Raw genomic sequence first — 16,920 nt, forward strand, 5'->3', positions numbered from 1 at the left:
AAATCTATTACAACACAAAAAATGCTGTAATTGATTGATTCTAAAGAATTTGTGATGTAGATAATTCAAAGCAGTTCGTTTTTATATTTTTTTCATACATTTTCGAGGAACTTTGCCGTTAAATTAAATGCACTAATTTTTACCGCGTGTATTAATTTTTTTTTATTTCCAATTCACCATAGCACTGAATATTTAAAAGTACACTGTTCATAATCTAGTGTAAAGGTACCTAGTCAATGGCAACCGCAGCATTTGCATTTTTTTTTTTAATTTGTAAAAAATGGTTTCGCAGTGTTTGAAATTTTTGATAAACTTATCTAAATAAGCATGTATTAAGCGATTAGATAATAATATTAATTGTATATGAAAATAAATAAATAAATAATGTTCCACAAATGTTTTTGACCTCTGGCAACTAATATCAGTACAAATTAATGACGCACGCGTGGGTGATATTCCCGCGCGATTCTCCCGCGTGCTGCGTTCTTCATTCGAATGGTGTGATGAATTTAAAATAGTGTAGCGTGAATGTGCTGTGGTTTGTCACAATTTTCTGGCGTGTGTTTCACGTGTACCTTGCGTGACGCGTGTTATCAAAATTTTAAAATATTACAGTATACTTCAGGTGTGTGCATTATGTTAGAGGTTATCTATTGTACATTATATTGTTTGGCGTTTTCTAAATGTTCTAACACAAAATATAGATTGCCATCGACAGACGACACTTTATGACTTTGGGCAAGAAACTCATTTCTAGCATTTCATCACTAGCCATTTGCGAAAGAAGGTCCTCAGATCGACGTATATATACGTAATATAATATGATGAATTATTCATTTGACTTTTTCTTTGAATAATGTTGCAATGTATTATTGAAGAATGTAGTTATGTATGTAAAATATAATCGGATGCCTTGACGAGTATTTTCGACTCGATGGCTAATCTCACGACTTTTGGCTTTGATTTTTTTTTATATTCTCAAAACGTTAGTCTGATCTTTTTTGTTATTTTTTGTCTGTTTCGAAATCATAAATATTCCTACGAAAATTGAAAAGTTCGTTTCGTAAAATCATCAATAATAGTAATTATTTATTCCATTAAAAAGATTGAACGGTGCGGAGCCAATTTCCAATATGCGATCCGTGTTTTTTGTATGTGAACGGTGGACTCTAATTAAAACCCTAACAAATAAATGTTGGGAGGCCCCGTGCCGACCCTTATATGTATGGGAGCAAAGTGTGGAATTGGAAAGACGAGTACGAAAGTAGGCTGAATGCTGTCGAAATTCGAGCTCTCAGGCGAATGTGTGGTAAAACTATGCACGAACTATGTCGAGATCCGTACATTATATACGACTGAGATAAGCATTATCGTCAAAATCATGTAGAGTTCTGCGTTGGTTTGAGCGTGTATTTAAATTTAATTATTTAACACGTTTATGCACATATGCAGAATTTATATTAAATTATTTTTTGAAGTATTTAAAGTTGTTTTTTATTAGTATTATTCGAAATATTCCAAATTGTATCATAACATGAAATTATTATTTATTTCATGTTTCTACTTAAATATTTTTTATTTTATAATTATTATGACTTAACAAATCTGTGGATGTGTCAACAAATTAATGTAATTTGAAATTGATAAATAAATAAATTTTATAAGTTGACCCTGGACTGGACCTAAATCGCAAGACTGATAATCTTACCTTCAAGTAACAAATGGTCAAGATACGCTGCAGTTGGCCTAAAATGCCCTATGCGGAAACTATGAGGATGTGTAACATTTATGGTCGGCAGATAGACAGGTATAGGATTTTTATGTACCTACATAACGACAAACTCATAAAGATAGATCAATTATTAATGGAAAATATAATCAGTTAATACACTACCTTCCTATTTAATTCATTTTTTTTAATACATACCTACATAAAACTGAAGCAATCAATGAAACAAAAAGGTCGAACATTTATTTAAAATCTATTCATCGAATGGATTACAGAAAAATACTTTTTTTTCATAGTCTTTATTCAATAAAATATACACATTATTACAATATTAATACATTATAAAGAAAACAAAGTATTAAAATATATTTTGTCCCGATAAACTATTCAATAATAGTTTGTCATCGAGTGCTCAGACATTAGTTTTAATTAATAATCAAATAATAGAGTACAGACATAATACTTTATACGTATAAAATAATGAACATATATTATTTGGTTTTTGATGCTTTGAAAAATATTATTAAGAAGAAAAAAAACTCAACAAAACCAGATAAAAATGGTTTAAAGAAATATTTTTTTGAAAAGTAAGAAAATAGAGTAAAATAATACAATTAAAATTAAAGAATAGCCATTTACTTTGATATATTTTAAAAAATAGGAAAAAAAATATAAACACATATATAAATAGTGTGTGCTTATAATTTCTTATGTCTTTCAATAAAGTTTATCTTTCGTTTTATAAATAATAATGCATTAGCAATATCTCTCATATTAAAATATTGTGTTTTTAAAACCACACAAAAAAATAATACAAATCTATTTATAGTACATGACATATATATGTAATCAACGCGAATAATATTATTATTTGTTATGACGTTATAATACCTACGAGTATTCCGAATGTTTTGGATTTCAGATATAATCATACGAAGGATAAATAAAATATAAACAACATGTAAAAATAAAACCATAAATAATTGCGAAGTAAAATTATTATTTGTTTTAGATTCTGTCATCCAGCCATCCCGTCCAGGCGAGCAGACGATTGAAAAAACAATAAATTGCGCGAACAGCTTGTGTTATTTTTATTCTGGGACCATTCTTCGCCAGTCTTTTCGAGATAACTTCTTAAAATGACGTGAGTTCCTTTCTTATCAAGTATTCCGAGAAGATTTGAGTATACGTTATTTTAACAGTTTCTACTTTTTATTTCAACGCAAGTACAATAAAGTTTATAGTTTTGAGTATGTACTTACATAATTATCGTTTGCGCGTAGCGGGAAGATTTTAAAATTGTTCCAATACCTACTCGAAAATGAGCATAGACATTTAAGGAATTTGACATACGAACTTCTGTGACATGACACATGACATTTTATAATTTTACAATGTGCGCGATTGTGTCCCGTCGAGTGTTTTGAAGTCAGAATTATAATATTACTTATGTGAATTTCGATTTCAGTGACCTAAAAAGATAATGAAAGCACTCAAAAAGTGATTTTGATTGAACAAATCGCATTTATCGCTACTTTCAAACGGGCAAATCACAGCGAAATTATCTCTTCATGTAAACGTGTGTATTTAGGTTATCAAGCAGTTAACTTTTACGAAGATAAATTCATAACTAGTTCGGTTAAACTCATTTCGAACATTAGAAATGTATGTACCGGTGATTACACGTGATTTTAAACCAATATTAACGTGAAATTGCATCTCAAACCATTGTCGTGTAGTAATGTTGTCAAAAAAACTAACTCTATTTATAAGTTTTATAATTAAACTCTCAATCTAATCACTAACGATGTGTCGTTTTATCAAACTTTATTTTGACTGACATTAAATGTGATAGGGAATATAATGTTGCATTCTATCACATTTTGTTGACAAAATATATATTTTTTTGGTATTTAAATCTTAAGGTGTGACAAATATTGTTTTAGAGATTTTTTGTGTTTGTAGGCAAGTATACGATGTGATAGTGCTGGGGTGTGGCGCCGCAGGCGTAGCCGCCCTCAGCCGACTGGTAGAAGAAGGATTAAAGGTTCTGGGCTTAGATGGCAACGATAGAATCGGAGGACGGATCAAGACGGTTCCATTTGCTGAAAATGTTGTTGATCTCGGTGGCCAGTGGTAAGATTATTTTATTATATATTAGAAATAATGAATATGATTTTTATACATATATAATGTAGGTACTTACATACCTAATACATAAACCCGCCAGTCCAGCATTTGAGAATTGGATATGCAAAGTCTTTATAGTAAAGTATGAAGAATAAAATTAACATTCGCTCTCTTGCTCACTGTGTTTTCAATGATGTGTAAAAGTTTATAATGTTAATGTAAATACATTTTAATTAAAAGGTGTTTTCTTATATTGTTTTAATTATTTATATGTATATTTGACAGTTAATTAGCATTTTACAGTTACAAAATCAAATTAATTATTAGTTATGTGTTTTAATTATTGTTTAAGAATTTCACATATATTTGTATTTTTCCAACCTGCTGACAAGCCTCTAAAATAGAGGCTTAGTGGGTTATTCCTTTAAAAAAACTCATACATATCGATAGATTTGTGCAAAAGTTGCCAATCGAAATGAAATGCAGGGGAGCTTTTTCAATTCAGCTTGAAATGGCAGATTAGCAACATCATATGGACTCGCGTCAGACAATAGTGATACAAATATACAACATCATTGCATAAGTTCAATTCTCACATTATTCCAACCAGCATATTGTATTTATATGTATTTTTAAAACCAACATATTAACAATAATCAATAAATTATTACCATAACATTTTATTTAGATGTATTATACTTATTTAGATGTATAACAATATTGTGTTTATAGGGAGGGTTATCATTAAGTTAAGATTATTCACAACATCTGCAATACATAATATGTGAACTTTATATTTCCTCATTGCTGGATATTATAATAACCATCATACAAAAACATTGATTAAAAACTTGTTTAGATTGGGTGTTAAGTATTGAAAATTAAGACCGGAACCTTAACAGACAAATTATAAATAAAATAATAAAAGAACCGATGTTAAATGTTTAATTTTTTTTATTGTACTCATTTTAAGTTTGTCTAAATGATTGTGAATAATAGAAAAACTTTTTTTTTTTCAAACACTCCACCAAAACCCATTTCCAAAGGTCATCTTGTCCATATTGCTTTGTTTCTAGATTTTCACAAAGAATGTGTATAGACCCCTGTGTTCAAAAATAAAAATCTCTAATTTAATTTAATTAAATATAGTGTTAGTAAAAATAAACATTCCTAAAATGTGGTAGATAGTTTTTTAATTATTTAAATATATATCATGGACAAGATGACTTTTATAACTTGTGATTTTATTTCTAGGTGCAATAATGACGAAAATAATGTCGTTTATAAATTAGTCAAATCCATGGATCTGGTTTCTGAACACCCCAACAGGAAGAATGTGTTCTCCAATGGAGATCACATTTTAGATACCGAGATCACACAAAATTATCACAAGTTACTTACCTCCATATTTAGAGATGCCAAAACAATTGAAGGGATGAAGACTGAACCTATTGTTGATTTTGTAAAGTCAGAGTAAGTAAATTAGTTAAAATTATTTTATATAACTATTAATACTACTTATTAATTGACTGTTATTTGAAAAATGATTCCTTTTAGCAATATGTAATTTTGTTTAACAAATGTGTTTGTAGATATTGGAAACAACTAGGAACTGCCAGCTTCCCCGTGGATAAGGAAATAGCTGAGGAGATGCTGGAATGGTACATAAAGAGTACTCAAGTAAAGATCTCTGCTAATGAACTTCGTGAGAAATCTCTCAACAGTCTGAAGGAATCGTGGGATAATAATGGAGAAACGTGGCTTAATTGGAAAGACAAAGGATATCAAATGCTGTTTGACATTTTGCTTGTAAGTCATGTTTAAATATTTAAACCGTGTATATTTTATCCACCGATTAACAATATTTCCCATTCATAATTTTTTTAAATTCATACTCTTAAGACTGAGGGTCCAGTTAATTCTACATTGTTAATAGGTTTTCGAGATTGTATTTGCTTAATTTTCATAGAATATAATGTCCATTTTTCATTTTTATTTTATTTATTTTTTCACTACTTTACATTATATATATTTTTATTTTTTTACAGTATACTTAAGAGGTAAAACAGAGTATTAAAAAATAAAGGATAAATACATAGAAATGAAATACAAATTAACAGTAAAAATAGTAAACAAAAAAATCCCACAAAGGCATGACCTGTTCGTGGGTATACAAGAAATGTTTATGAATGTTTGCTCCTATAATAAATAGACAGTTAATAATAAATATAAATCCATATGTTAATGCTGGCATCTGAGGCACAATATTCTATGATTACCTGCTTTCGAATTGTAGTTTTTTTGCCTCTTGTCAGAATGTATGTAATTATCATTAGCCTTGTATTTCTGGGACTTATTATATGTAAGCAAATAATAGAAATCTATAGAAAATTCATGGATGCTAAAATTATTCATAAATTTTTCATAAAAATTGTATAAATCTAGCTGTAGAAAATGCTCGAATATTTTATAACTTATTAAAACTTCACGCCAATAAATATAATTTAATTTTTTGATAATGTAAAAGATATTAGGAATAAAGTTATGAGATTAAGGAATCATTGACCAGATTTAAAAAATAGATAAGATACATTTGTATATTAGGCTGTAGATAACTTTATCATAATAAATAAACATAATAATTATAGTTAGAAAATGGATTTGTTGTGCTAAGATTTTAAATCACACTAAACAGACAAAAAGTACTGTAAAATTGAGGTATTTACTTGATAAGTCATCAAGTTCAAAAATATCTGCAGATTATTTTTAAACTTAATGAGTCTGATCAATTAGAAAGGAAAGGGTCTTCGTAATTAATCAAATCAAAATGTTTTAGCATTGTTTATAACTGCAACAAAAATAGATAAATTTACCGCAACTGAAGACGCAGGTCGCCTAAAAAAGTTGTATAACTATAGTTAGCCACTTAAACCAGCCAATGACAAGTCATAAGCCCGGCCATAGTACAACTACCGCTTTAATCAAGGTTACAGATGACATTAGATACGCAATGAATAACAAAATGCTAACCTTGATAACATTACTCGACTTCAGCAGCGTTTTCAACTCTGTGGATTTCGATCTTTTGTTGGCTAGACTTAAAACACTAAATATGACACAACCAGTTATAAAATGGTTCGGATCATATTTACGAGCTAGACAACAGTGCATCAAAACACCAGATCATCAATCGGAATGGGTTGATATTGCCGCTGGAGTACCTCAAGGTGGAGTTTTATCACCATTACTATTTTCCCTGTTTATTAATCCGATTGCAGATTGTCTCAATTGTTCATATCATCTCTATGCAGATGATTTACAATTATATCTTCATTGCACACCTGAAAACACCAGCGAAGCAATAGAATCGATGTCTAATACACTAAATTGCGTTTCAACATGGACAAAAGAGTATGATTTACTAATAAACCCATCTAAAACACAAATTTTGTTTGCAGGTAGTCAAAGATTGCTTAGTAAGCTAGACATACCTTCACTTAATCCTCTTATTGTCAATGGTACCAATATTCAATACAGGAAATCCGTAAAAAATCTAGGAGTACAAATGGATGAACATCTCTGCTGGCGAGCTCATACTAATGAATTAAGCCGCAAAATATTTTTCAGTCTACACTCACTTAGAAGGTTGCAAAAATTCTTACCCATTAGTACTAAATGCACCCTTGTACAAGCATTACTACTACCCATTCTAGATTACACTGATGTTTCCATGACTGATTTAAGCTGTGAGCAACCGGATAAACTTGAACGACTTCAAAATACATGTATAAGGTACATTTTTGGTCTTAGGAAATATGACCACATTTCTGATTATCGTAGGCAACTGAAATGGCTCAAAATTAGACAGCGGAGAGACTATCACTCCCTCTCACTTCTGTTCAATGTACTTCATAGTCCTAACGCTCCTATATACCTGCGTGAAAAATTTCAACGCTTATCAGTTCATGGTTTACCTCTTCATTCTAATTCTCAAGGCACTCTCTTAATACCCATCCACAATTCCTCTTTCTTCTCTAACTCATATAGTGTCCATGCGGCTCGACTGTGGAATCATCTCCCACCCACCATCAAAGATGTTACTACATTATCTCTGTTCAAATCACGTCTGAAAAAACATCTCCTTTCTCTTCCTTAATCTCTCCTCCTTTCCTTTTTCCTCTTTCCTCTTTTTTCCTTTTTCCCATTGAGTAATAGTTTTGATTTAAGGTAATTTATAAACAAATACGTTTATTTCTATTTTTATATACTAATAGCATTTTAATCTTTTTTTTCTATTAAATATGTTCTGTAATGTATGTAATGTATTGTAATGTAATGTAATGTATTCAGTAAATTAAAAGAAAAATGGATTTTGTCATTCTGCCAAACCAATTTTAATTTATCTGCCCCATTGCCAATGGATTTCTTCAAATTTAAATATTTTTCTCCTTCTAAACTAATGCAGTTTCTTCGTTACAAGACAACCCAGTGATGACACAATAAAAAAAAGTTTTATTTTAATTTGTATGTGTATTACAAAAAAAATGTAATTGGTTTCCTGAGTATTAAAATATGTATGCTCCTAATGTTAAAATATTCCGTGAACTAAACTCTTTACCCAATTTATGTCTTGAAATATAATAGATTATGGACAATCCATCATAAACAGGATTATTAATCTATAATAGATAAATTCACATTAGAATAATCATCAATCTTATCACAATATTCCTTTAAAAATGGCAAATGCAGTTTTGTTTTTTTCTCATAAAGTTTTATTTGTCAGAAATAATGTTGGTGTACATTTTTTTTAATTTTATTATTACAGAAACAATATCCAGATCCACTGAAAGCACTACCGGTTGAAATTCTCCTTAATAAAGAGGTAATGAGCATTAATTGGGGCTCTTCACAGAAGAGCGGCGCCAACTCCGGTTCTGTGGTGTACGTATCCTGTAGAGATGGAAGTGTGTTTGTAGCTCGCCACGCCATTGTCACTTTCTCTATAGGCGTTCTAAAAGAAAGGTTTGTACCATTTATTACAGATGGACACTGTTGTAGACAAGGGCATCTAAACTTAGACCTGTTATTATTTTTTTTTTTATTGCACCGCAACAGGCCAGGAAGCCCAATTAAAATGGTGAAATTCAGCACAGACCCAGGCTTGAGAAAAATCTCATTCAATTTTTGTGTTCTCACCAGGAATCGAACCCAGAACTTTCGAGCGTGCGTGAGTCGAGCGTCTTCACCGCTACACCACAGAGGCCGCCATTTTGGCTGGTTTAAGTGATCACGTTAAATATTCTGTAACCATTCTGCCGTGATTGAACTTCTATATGATTCCACTGTTAAATAAGACAACAACAAAAAGGGTCAAATAATCAATTGAGCATGTATGCAGAGTATGTGTATAAATGTGCGGTTGAAGATTTGTGCTTTTAGATTTATAAGTGCATAAATATAATATATAGGTATATATTTATGTATTTGCTGTTAACATAGGTTGTCCTTTTTTTTCAAAATGAAGAGAACAGAAGAACAATTAATAATATTGCTAAAATATGACAATAATTCATAGCATCTTTACCATACACTGGACAAATATCGCAAGCAGCTTTGGCAGCTTTACTCTCTCAGTTTAAAATAGTAAAAATAAAATAATACATACATGTAATGTTAACGCAAACACAATATCTTGAGGAGCAAAAATTTTTCTTTCGAATGACGTATAACCTTTACCATTTTTGTTTACTTTTGGTGCTCATTTTTAAATTTGGAAAAAAATGGACACAACTTATGTTAACACTCAATACTATACAGGGTGTTCTTTAAACCCTGTCACATCCGAAACTACGATGATCAGTATAGGCAAGAAGACATATTATCATATTTAAAAAAATATTTACAACAAAGATTTTTTTTAAAAATAAAATATTAGAAAGAACAAATGGTTGCTTACTTCTGCAGGGGAAAAGTGAGGGGAACGCGGCGCAGTATCAGACTCACTCTCCTCGTTTCTCCCCTGCAGAAGTAAGCAATCATTTGCTTTTGTTGATATTTTATTTTTTTTAATTTTATTCATTCTAAAAAAATATTTTAATGTGTCAATATGTCTTCTTACTCATACTGATCATCGTGGTTTCGGATGTGACAGGGTTTAATGAACATCCTGTATATATTATATTTTAACCATAACATGAATTTACAGTACATGTAACCTAACCTTTTAAAATACTGCGTTGGTTTGGACATCTAAATGATTGGAACAGCTAAAATGATTTACAATGCTAATGTTGATGAATGCAGAAAATGGGGAAATCCAAGAAAGACATGGCATGACTAAATTCAACAAATACTTAATAATGGACATGTCAAAAGTCGGAATAATCGTCATGTATGCAAGAGAAGATGTATAAATGTAGAGGAAGCGAGGTTGTATGCAAAGACAAACTTAATACCGAGTTGTGATAGTGTCATGGACTCACGGATTTGAGTCACACACTGATAACAACTTATTTCGTATTTTCTAGCACGGTTATTTACAACTAAAAGAAAATGATCCTAAAATTGAAATATTTGGATAAATCTCGAGAACACAAAAACTCCTTTAAAAATAGCATCTTTATCATCATTCCCTTTCCGCACTGGTACACCAATCGCAATGTATCTTAATCATTTTTGTATACATGGAGGTGAGATGATCAGTCTTATGCTTCAGGTGCCAGTCCAGGGACTGTGAAATTCTTTCCGTTATTCATTGTTCCCCTCTCTGTTATTATTATCATTTTACAGATATGAGACTTTACTTTCACATATATGATACTTTACTTTTTCAGATATGAAACTTAACTTTTACAGATATGATACTTTAGTTTTGCAGATAAGAGACTTTACTTGAAATACATATATGATAATTAACTTTTTCAGATATTAGAATTTACTTTTACAGATATGATACTTTACTTTTACAGATATGATACTTTACTTTTACAGATATGATACTTTACTTTTACAGATATGATACTTTACTTTTACAGATATGAGACTTTGTTCACTCCTGCGATTCCCGAATCCAAAATACTATCGATCCGTGCACTGGCCATGTGCACCATGAACAAGATATACATCCACTTCCCCAGTGCTTGGTGGCCAGAGCCCCACATGCATCTCGGACTGCTGTGGACCGACCGCGACAAGAGGAAGTTCACGGACGAGGACGGCTGGCTGACGCAGGTGTACTCCTTCAGCACTATTGAGTACCAGCCCAACGTGTTGTGTGGAATGGTCGCCGGTACTGCTGCAGAAGACATGGAGCTGCACTCTACGCAGGAAGTGCTGGATCGCTTCTACACGCTCTTCAAACACTTCTTTGGGAAGACCTACAATATACCCGAACCTAAAGAAATAATAAGGTAACAAAAATTTGTCCGACTATTTTTTTCGCTTTCGACTCAATGACTGCTCTCAAGTGAGACGCATACGCCTCGTAGTGTAGTGGTTGGCCCGTTCGTGTACCATGCTTGAGGTCCCGGGTTTTATTCCTGGGAAATATCATCAGCCTAACTTGTAAAAGTTTTAAATTCCAAACTTACTTTTTCTGGGAAGAGTAAAAACAGTTTTTACTTCAATAGCGAATTGTGGCGAATTTTTTTTCCATGTTTAAAAAATATAAATTAATTCAACACCGTGATAGATATACAAGTTTAAATACATAAAGATTATTTAAAGTCCTAATAGAAAATGCCAAAATATAATTTTTGACCATTTTTGGTTTTACAGGTCTAGTAAGGGTGACAATTTTTGTTTTTAAATGTGGTTTTCCACTGAAGTATTTCATTGTCCCTGGACTGGTACCTGAAGCATAAGACTGATCACCTTACCTTCCTGTAACGGATTATCAAGATACGCTGCATTTGATTGAACAATGCAGTGCCCTATGCACCACCGGGTGCGAATAAGGGTTTGATGATGAGATGTATGGACAGGGTTACACATAATATAAGAATGCAAATCTGAGAATCTGGAAAATATAATTGTCTAGCTGAACCCGGCAATGCTTTACTATTGCTAGATTTGAGTTCTTGCTAAATAGATTAAATGAACACAACCGAAAGTTTGGTATCAATTATTGTATTTATTTCAAATTAGATAAGTACGCATACATTATTATTTTTGTGTTTTGGTTTAGATAAATTGTGAGGACCGAGAATTTTGATAAATGGGTGTTCAAACCTTGTTTTCCTGTCACTGTCTTGCAGATGCCTGATACTGTGCGAAAAAGACAACTGCATGTCAGATCTTTTGTTTAGAAGAGACAAAATTGACGTTTCGCTGTACCGTTTTCCACACCTCAAAACTGAACCGATTTTGTTATTTATTAGAGTACTCGTATCATAATATTTTTTTTGTATCGGTGTGTTTTGCGTTTTACAAAAATAGTTATATTTGTGCGCCGTTTGCCCGAAGACAGCAGATAAAACTGTGCTTTTGGATGGATGGTTCTAGTTCCCATAGTAAACATTTAAAAAAAAAACGAAACAATTTAGGGACACATCTATATCTATAATGTGTTTAAAAGAGCTCTGCCCTGGTTTGGACATGTAGAGCGAATAGACAACGAAAGAACGGCTAAAAATATTTACAATGTGAAATTCATGGATGCAGAAATAGAGGAAGACCGTGAAAGACATGGCATGACCAAATCCAACAAATACTTAAAGATAGACATGGTGAAAGTCGGAATAATCGGCGCGCGTGCATGAGAAGATCTATGAATGTAAAGGAAGCGAGATTTGAATGCAAAGATAGAGTGATGTGGCGTTCTATCCTCTCTGCTTATCCTTACTGGAAACGGCGTGATAATTTGTTGTTGTTGTTGGTATTGTAAAAAAAACATTTCTCTAGTGCCATAATTCAGAGATAAAATACGTGAATACGTTTGTATGAAGAAAAGTCGGACCGCGTTTCCTCTCAACATGAAACATAATTAAGTATACTGTCAAAACTTTATAAAAAAGTCTTGAGTGAAAACCGTTAGGATAAACGTAAAAAAGATGTAACTTTTCATTGGTAAGTAGGTACCTAGGTACTCAATTATGATTGTATTCCAAATCTAAAAATAATAGATATTTAATTTGAGTAGGTACTTAAGTACTTGTTTATGTTTGAATTCCAAAACATAAAATAATCAATTATTTTCAAATAAAGAATTCTTTTAGCAAATGTCAAACTCTGCTCAGGGATGCACTTGAGTCAGGAATGCGATTTTCAAAAATGTATAGAATATCAGTTGATATTGTTTTAGTATAAGTGAAAATCCAGTAAAAAGAAATAAATGGGTAAAAATTATAAGGAATTCAATGAAATAATCTAATTGGGATCCATAAAAAGCCAATATTGTCTGTTAACATTCAAAATCAACCTTTTTTTTATACACAAAAAAATAACATCTATTAATTTTTTTGTATAGGCATTCTTGGCGAATGCAACCCTGGTGATGGATAAAAAAAACATTTACGCTCGTAACTTTTTTTGTACTAAATAAATTGTAAATTTTATGAGCTATAAAGCTTCTCGTTGCAATGATGTACATTTATCTGAAAACCGCACGTAAATCGGTCCGGTAGTTATCCAATCCATCGAGGATAACCATTCGAACATTGCCTTTTATATATATAGATAAGATTAACCCTTCTGTTTTATATCACCCGTCGATGGGAGGAGTGCTCTCCCGAAACTATAGTTGTGTTCTTGTAAAAGAATAAAATTGTGTAACACTAATAACAAAGTTTTATTTTCATAATAATTTAACCCTTCCCACTTAGTTTAAACACTTATTTTGTTTTTGACCGTGAATATATTAGGAGGTTATCTTCAAAAATGGTCAAGTTCAAAATTGAGTTTTTTTTAAAAATGTTTTTGAACATTAATTTTTGAGCATCGCTTTTGCTTCGAATGAATCAATATCACTTCTATTTCCACAAAAATTAAATGTTTTTAAATTGCTAATTTGGTCAAGTCCCTCTCTGTTCTGCTTCAATATAGAAACTACAGAAACTAAAAATCACATTTACTCAAATTTAACGAAAGTGGACATGACCATTTTTGAAAATTACCTGCTGATATAGACTCTATACTTGATGAATACTTAAGCTACGAACCTTTTTGAAAATAAATTACTCACATATGGTGTGAGAACTCTGGCGTCTCTGACATTAGTAGGTAGATTATTCCATAACCGAGTAGCTACTACTGTGAAAGAGAGGGCAAAAAAATTAGAGCGGTGAATGGGTATTAAAAGGGTTCTATCGTTACTAGAATGAAGAGTTAGCCCATGCTGTGATAGAGGTTGCAAGAGCTCTCTCAGATGAACAAGTGAGATGGGATTATTTCAAATGTTGTGAAGAAATTATAGAATGTGAATGTTTATTCTATGCCTGATACTGAGTGTTGCTTGCGATATTTAGTTATGTGGTCGAATTCGCAAAGTTTAACGATAAAACGTATACAAATATTCTGCAATCGTTCCAACTTATCAAGCAATTTAGAATTAGCATCTGGATAACATACATCTGCATAATCAAGGATTGGAAGAAGTAAACTCTGGACTGATGTTGGCTTAAGTCTGGCAGGTCAAAATCAACAATGTTAAAAGCACTACTAAAATCAAGTACGACCAAAAGCGTTAGACGTTTATCATTCATAGCTTGTCTAATATCGTCAGTTATTTTAACTAAGACGGTAGTAAAGCCGTGTCCAGCCCGAAAACCAGATTGCAGAGGATCAAGTTGATTATGAAGTGTCATATAACAATTAATTTGTTTGTAGGCATTTGCTCAATAACTTTGGAAAAGATAGGCAAAATGGAGATGGGTCTATAATCTTTTTTGGATGCTGGGAGCCATTTTTAGGAAGTGGAATGATGAAAGCAGATTTCCATTGGCTCGGAAAGTAACCAGATACGAGGAAAAATAATAAAAGATAAGGAAAAGTCATATGAATCATCGCTGCTGGGGGATTTAATTTTGATAGAAAGCAGAATACGCAATACTTCTGTTTCATCTACGACGGAGAAACAAAATTGAGGGACATTGGTATTTTAAGTAATGTTCATATCATGTAGCAAAGAAAGTTTTAAAGCTTCATCAATCACCACCGGAGAGGAAGAAAAATGCAAGTTGAGTTCGTTAAGGTTCGGCAAATTACTTTTATCCACAGTGGAAATAGCTTTGCCCACCCCGATTGAATGTAATAAGTTCCAATAGCGCGCGGAAGATAGATTATCAAGTGATGATTTGATGCGTCTTCTTTTAGCATTCCTACATAGTTGGTTGCAACGATTTCTGAATGTTTTCCCAGACACGGACAGAATTGATTGATTTGAGTTTGGATTTAGCTTTGTCATATGGCTGCCCTCATGATAAAATTACTAAGATGCTTGTCTCATGCACGGAAAGTTTAAGGTTTATTCCCAACGATATCACAATATTATTTTTTCAGATCCACTTGGTATTCGAACTCTCTAACTCGCGGTTCCTTCTCATACAGAAGTATTGAGACAGAGTATGTCGAGTGTGGGGCCGCAGACCTCAGTGAGCCCCTGATGAGTAAAGACAACATTCCCGTTGTCTGCTTCGCAGGGGAAGCTACTTCCCTCCACTTCCACTCCACTGCCCACGGAGCTGTCGAGAGTGGGTTCAGGGAAGCTGATCGACTTATTTCAATTCTCAAACCATAAATATTATTGTGCCTAAAAAAAAATACCTATTATATTATGTTAACTGTATATTTTTTCACAATAAAATCTATTTTAACTGTTAATTACTTTTTTATTATTGTTTTTTTTTGTCCTTTGATCTATGTGCAATAGTTGTTTTTTTACATGAAGGTAATTACACCATTATAAACATTAAATCTGAAGTACAAATAAGAAAAACTTAATTTGATCAAATTTAAAAATACTTAAAAATAAATATTTCAAGCCATAATAATCTGCGCACATACATTGTATGAATGTAAAGGAAGTGATGTCTATATTACAAACCATCGCGCTGTTTCTCCGTAGGGGTAGGCAGAGATGAAATAATGCCAATCGCTTGTTTGTCAACCCAAATGTTTTTGCATACAGGCCTCACTTCCTCTGTATTCATCTTATCGTGCATGGATGCCGATTATTACGACTTTTGACGTGTCCATCATCAAGTATTTGTTGGATTTGATCATGCCATGTCTTTCTTGCTCTTCCTCGTTTTCTGCTTCCATCAACATTCGCACCGTAGATCCTTTAAGCCAATCTTTTGCTGTCCATTATTATTTTCTCTGCGTGTCTAAACCAATGTAGCACTTCTTTCTTGATTTTGTCAGTAATCCTAGTGTTAGCCTTACATAATGCGCGGATCTCAACATTTGTGCACCTCTCATACATCGTTTTACTACACATTTGTCTAAGAGATCGCACTTCGACAGCATTACTCTACTTTCATCATAGTTTTTCCAATTTCATACTTCCCTCCCATACATAAGATTCTTTATTATATTCACAATTTTTTAGCCTTAAATAGTAAATCAGTAAATTGTGAATTACAAAAAATTAAAAAAGAATCTATGTATATACAACAAACAACTCACATATATATATATATATCTATATAAGTATCCAAAAATCTTAAAATCAATATCAAGTAAAAAAAATTAAAAAAACACATGAGACCCAGCCCATCCGTATAGTAGAAAATTGTGTATCTTTTAGAATATTATAATATTTCGCTTTAAGGAACCTGTTTTAGGTTATAAAAATAAAATGTTACTTAAATATAATATATATATAAACATGTAATTTTTTTTTTTAAATAGTGTAAAACGAACCTTCTAAACACGATTTTGTTATTATTAATTGTGTGTCTACAATAAATGTTATCCTAAAAAATGATCGCCCTGAAAAATTTCGTGTTGGGTGATGGAGAATTTCTATTATTTTTTTTATGGTTGTAATTTTTATAATCGTTTTTTTTCAATTTTACTAATATGAAAACTTGTTATTTTGGAAAATACATAGATAAATG

At 31.8% G+C, this 16,920-nt stretch overlaps 1 protein-coding gene across 4 annotated transcripts; it reads left to right on the top strand.

The window, feature by feature from the left end:
* Positions 1 to 464: 464 nt before the first annotated feature.
* LOC148281887 (peroxisomal N(1)-acetyl-spermine/spermidine oxidase-like) lies at positions 465 to 15,679 on the top strand. 4 transcript variants are annotated; one of them, XM_088225954.1, is made up of 8 exons: positions 465 to 625; positions 2,742 to 2,873; positions 3,695 to 3,865; positions 5,114 to 5,332; positions 5,452 to 5,668; positions 8,688 to 8,884; positions 10,897 to 11,271; positions 15,359 to 15,679. In XM_088225954.1, the coding sequence occupies exons 2-8, from the start codon at positions 2,869 to 2,871 to the stop codon at positions 15,594 to 15,596; spliced, it is 1,422 nt and encodes a 473-aa protein (XP_088082080.1). In that variant the 5' UTR covers positions 465 to 625; positions 2,742 to 2,868; the 3' UTR covers positions 15,597 to 15,679. The 4 variants fall into 4 exon arrangements, with proteins under 4 accessions (XP_088082080.1, XP_088082081.1, XP_088082083.1 ...); XM_088225955.1 differs by lacking the exon at positions 465 to 625 and adding an exon at positions 1,666 to 1,807; XM_088225957.1 differs by lacking the exons at positions 465 to 625; positions 2,742 to 2,873 and adding an exon at positions 3,101 to 3,394.
* Positions 15,680 to 16,920: the final 1,241 nt, after the last annotated feature.

Source organism: Micrasema longulum, unplaced genomic scaffold, assembly GCF_059751315.1.
Source record: "Micrasema longulum isolate JH-2025_06_02 unplaced genomic scaffold, ASM5975131v1 h1tg000402l, whole genome shotgun sequence".
Lineage (NCBI taxonomy): Eukaryota > Metazoa > Arthropoda > Insecta > Trichoptera > Brachycentridae > Micrasema > Micrasema longulum.

Bases quoted from the DNA above. Each gene is read 5' to 3' on its own strand.
- LOC148281887 (XM_088225954.1), top strand. The intron at 5,669-8,687 runs GTAAGTCATGTT...TTATTATTACAG, and splicing joins TGCTGTTTGACATTTTGCTT to AAACAATATCCAGATCCACT. The intron at 8,885-10,896 runs GTTTGTACCATT...TTACTTTTACAG, and splicing joins ATAGGCGTTCTAAAAGAAAG to ATATGAGACTTTGTTCACTC.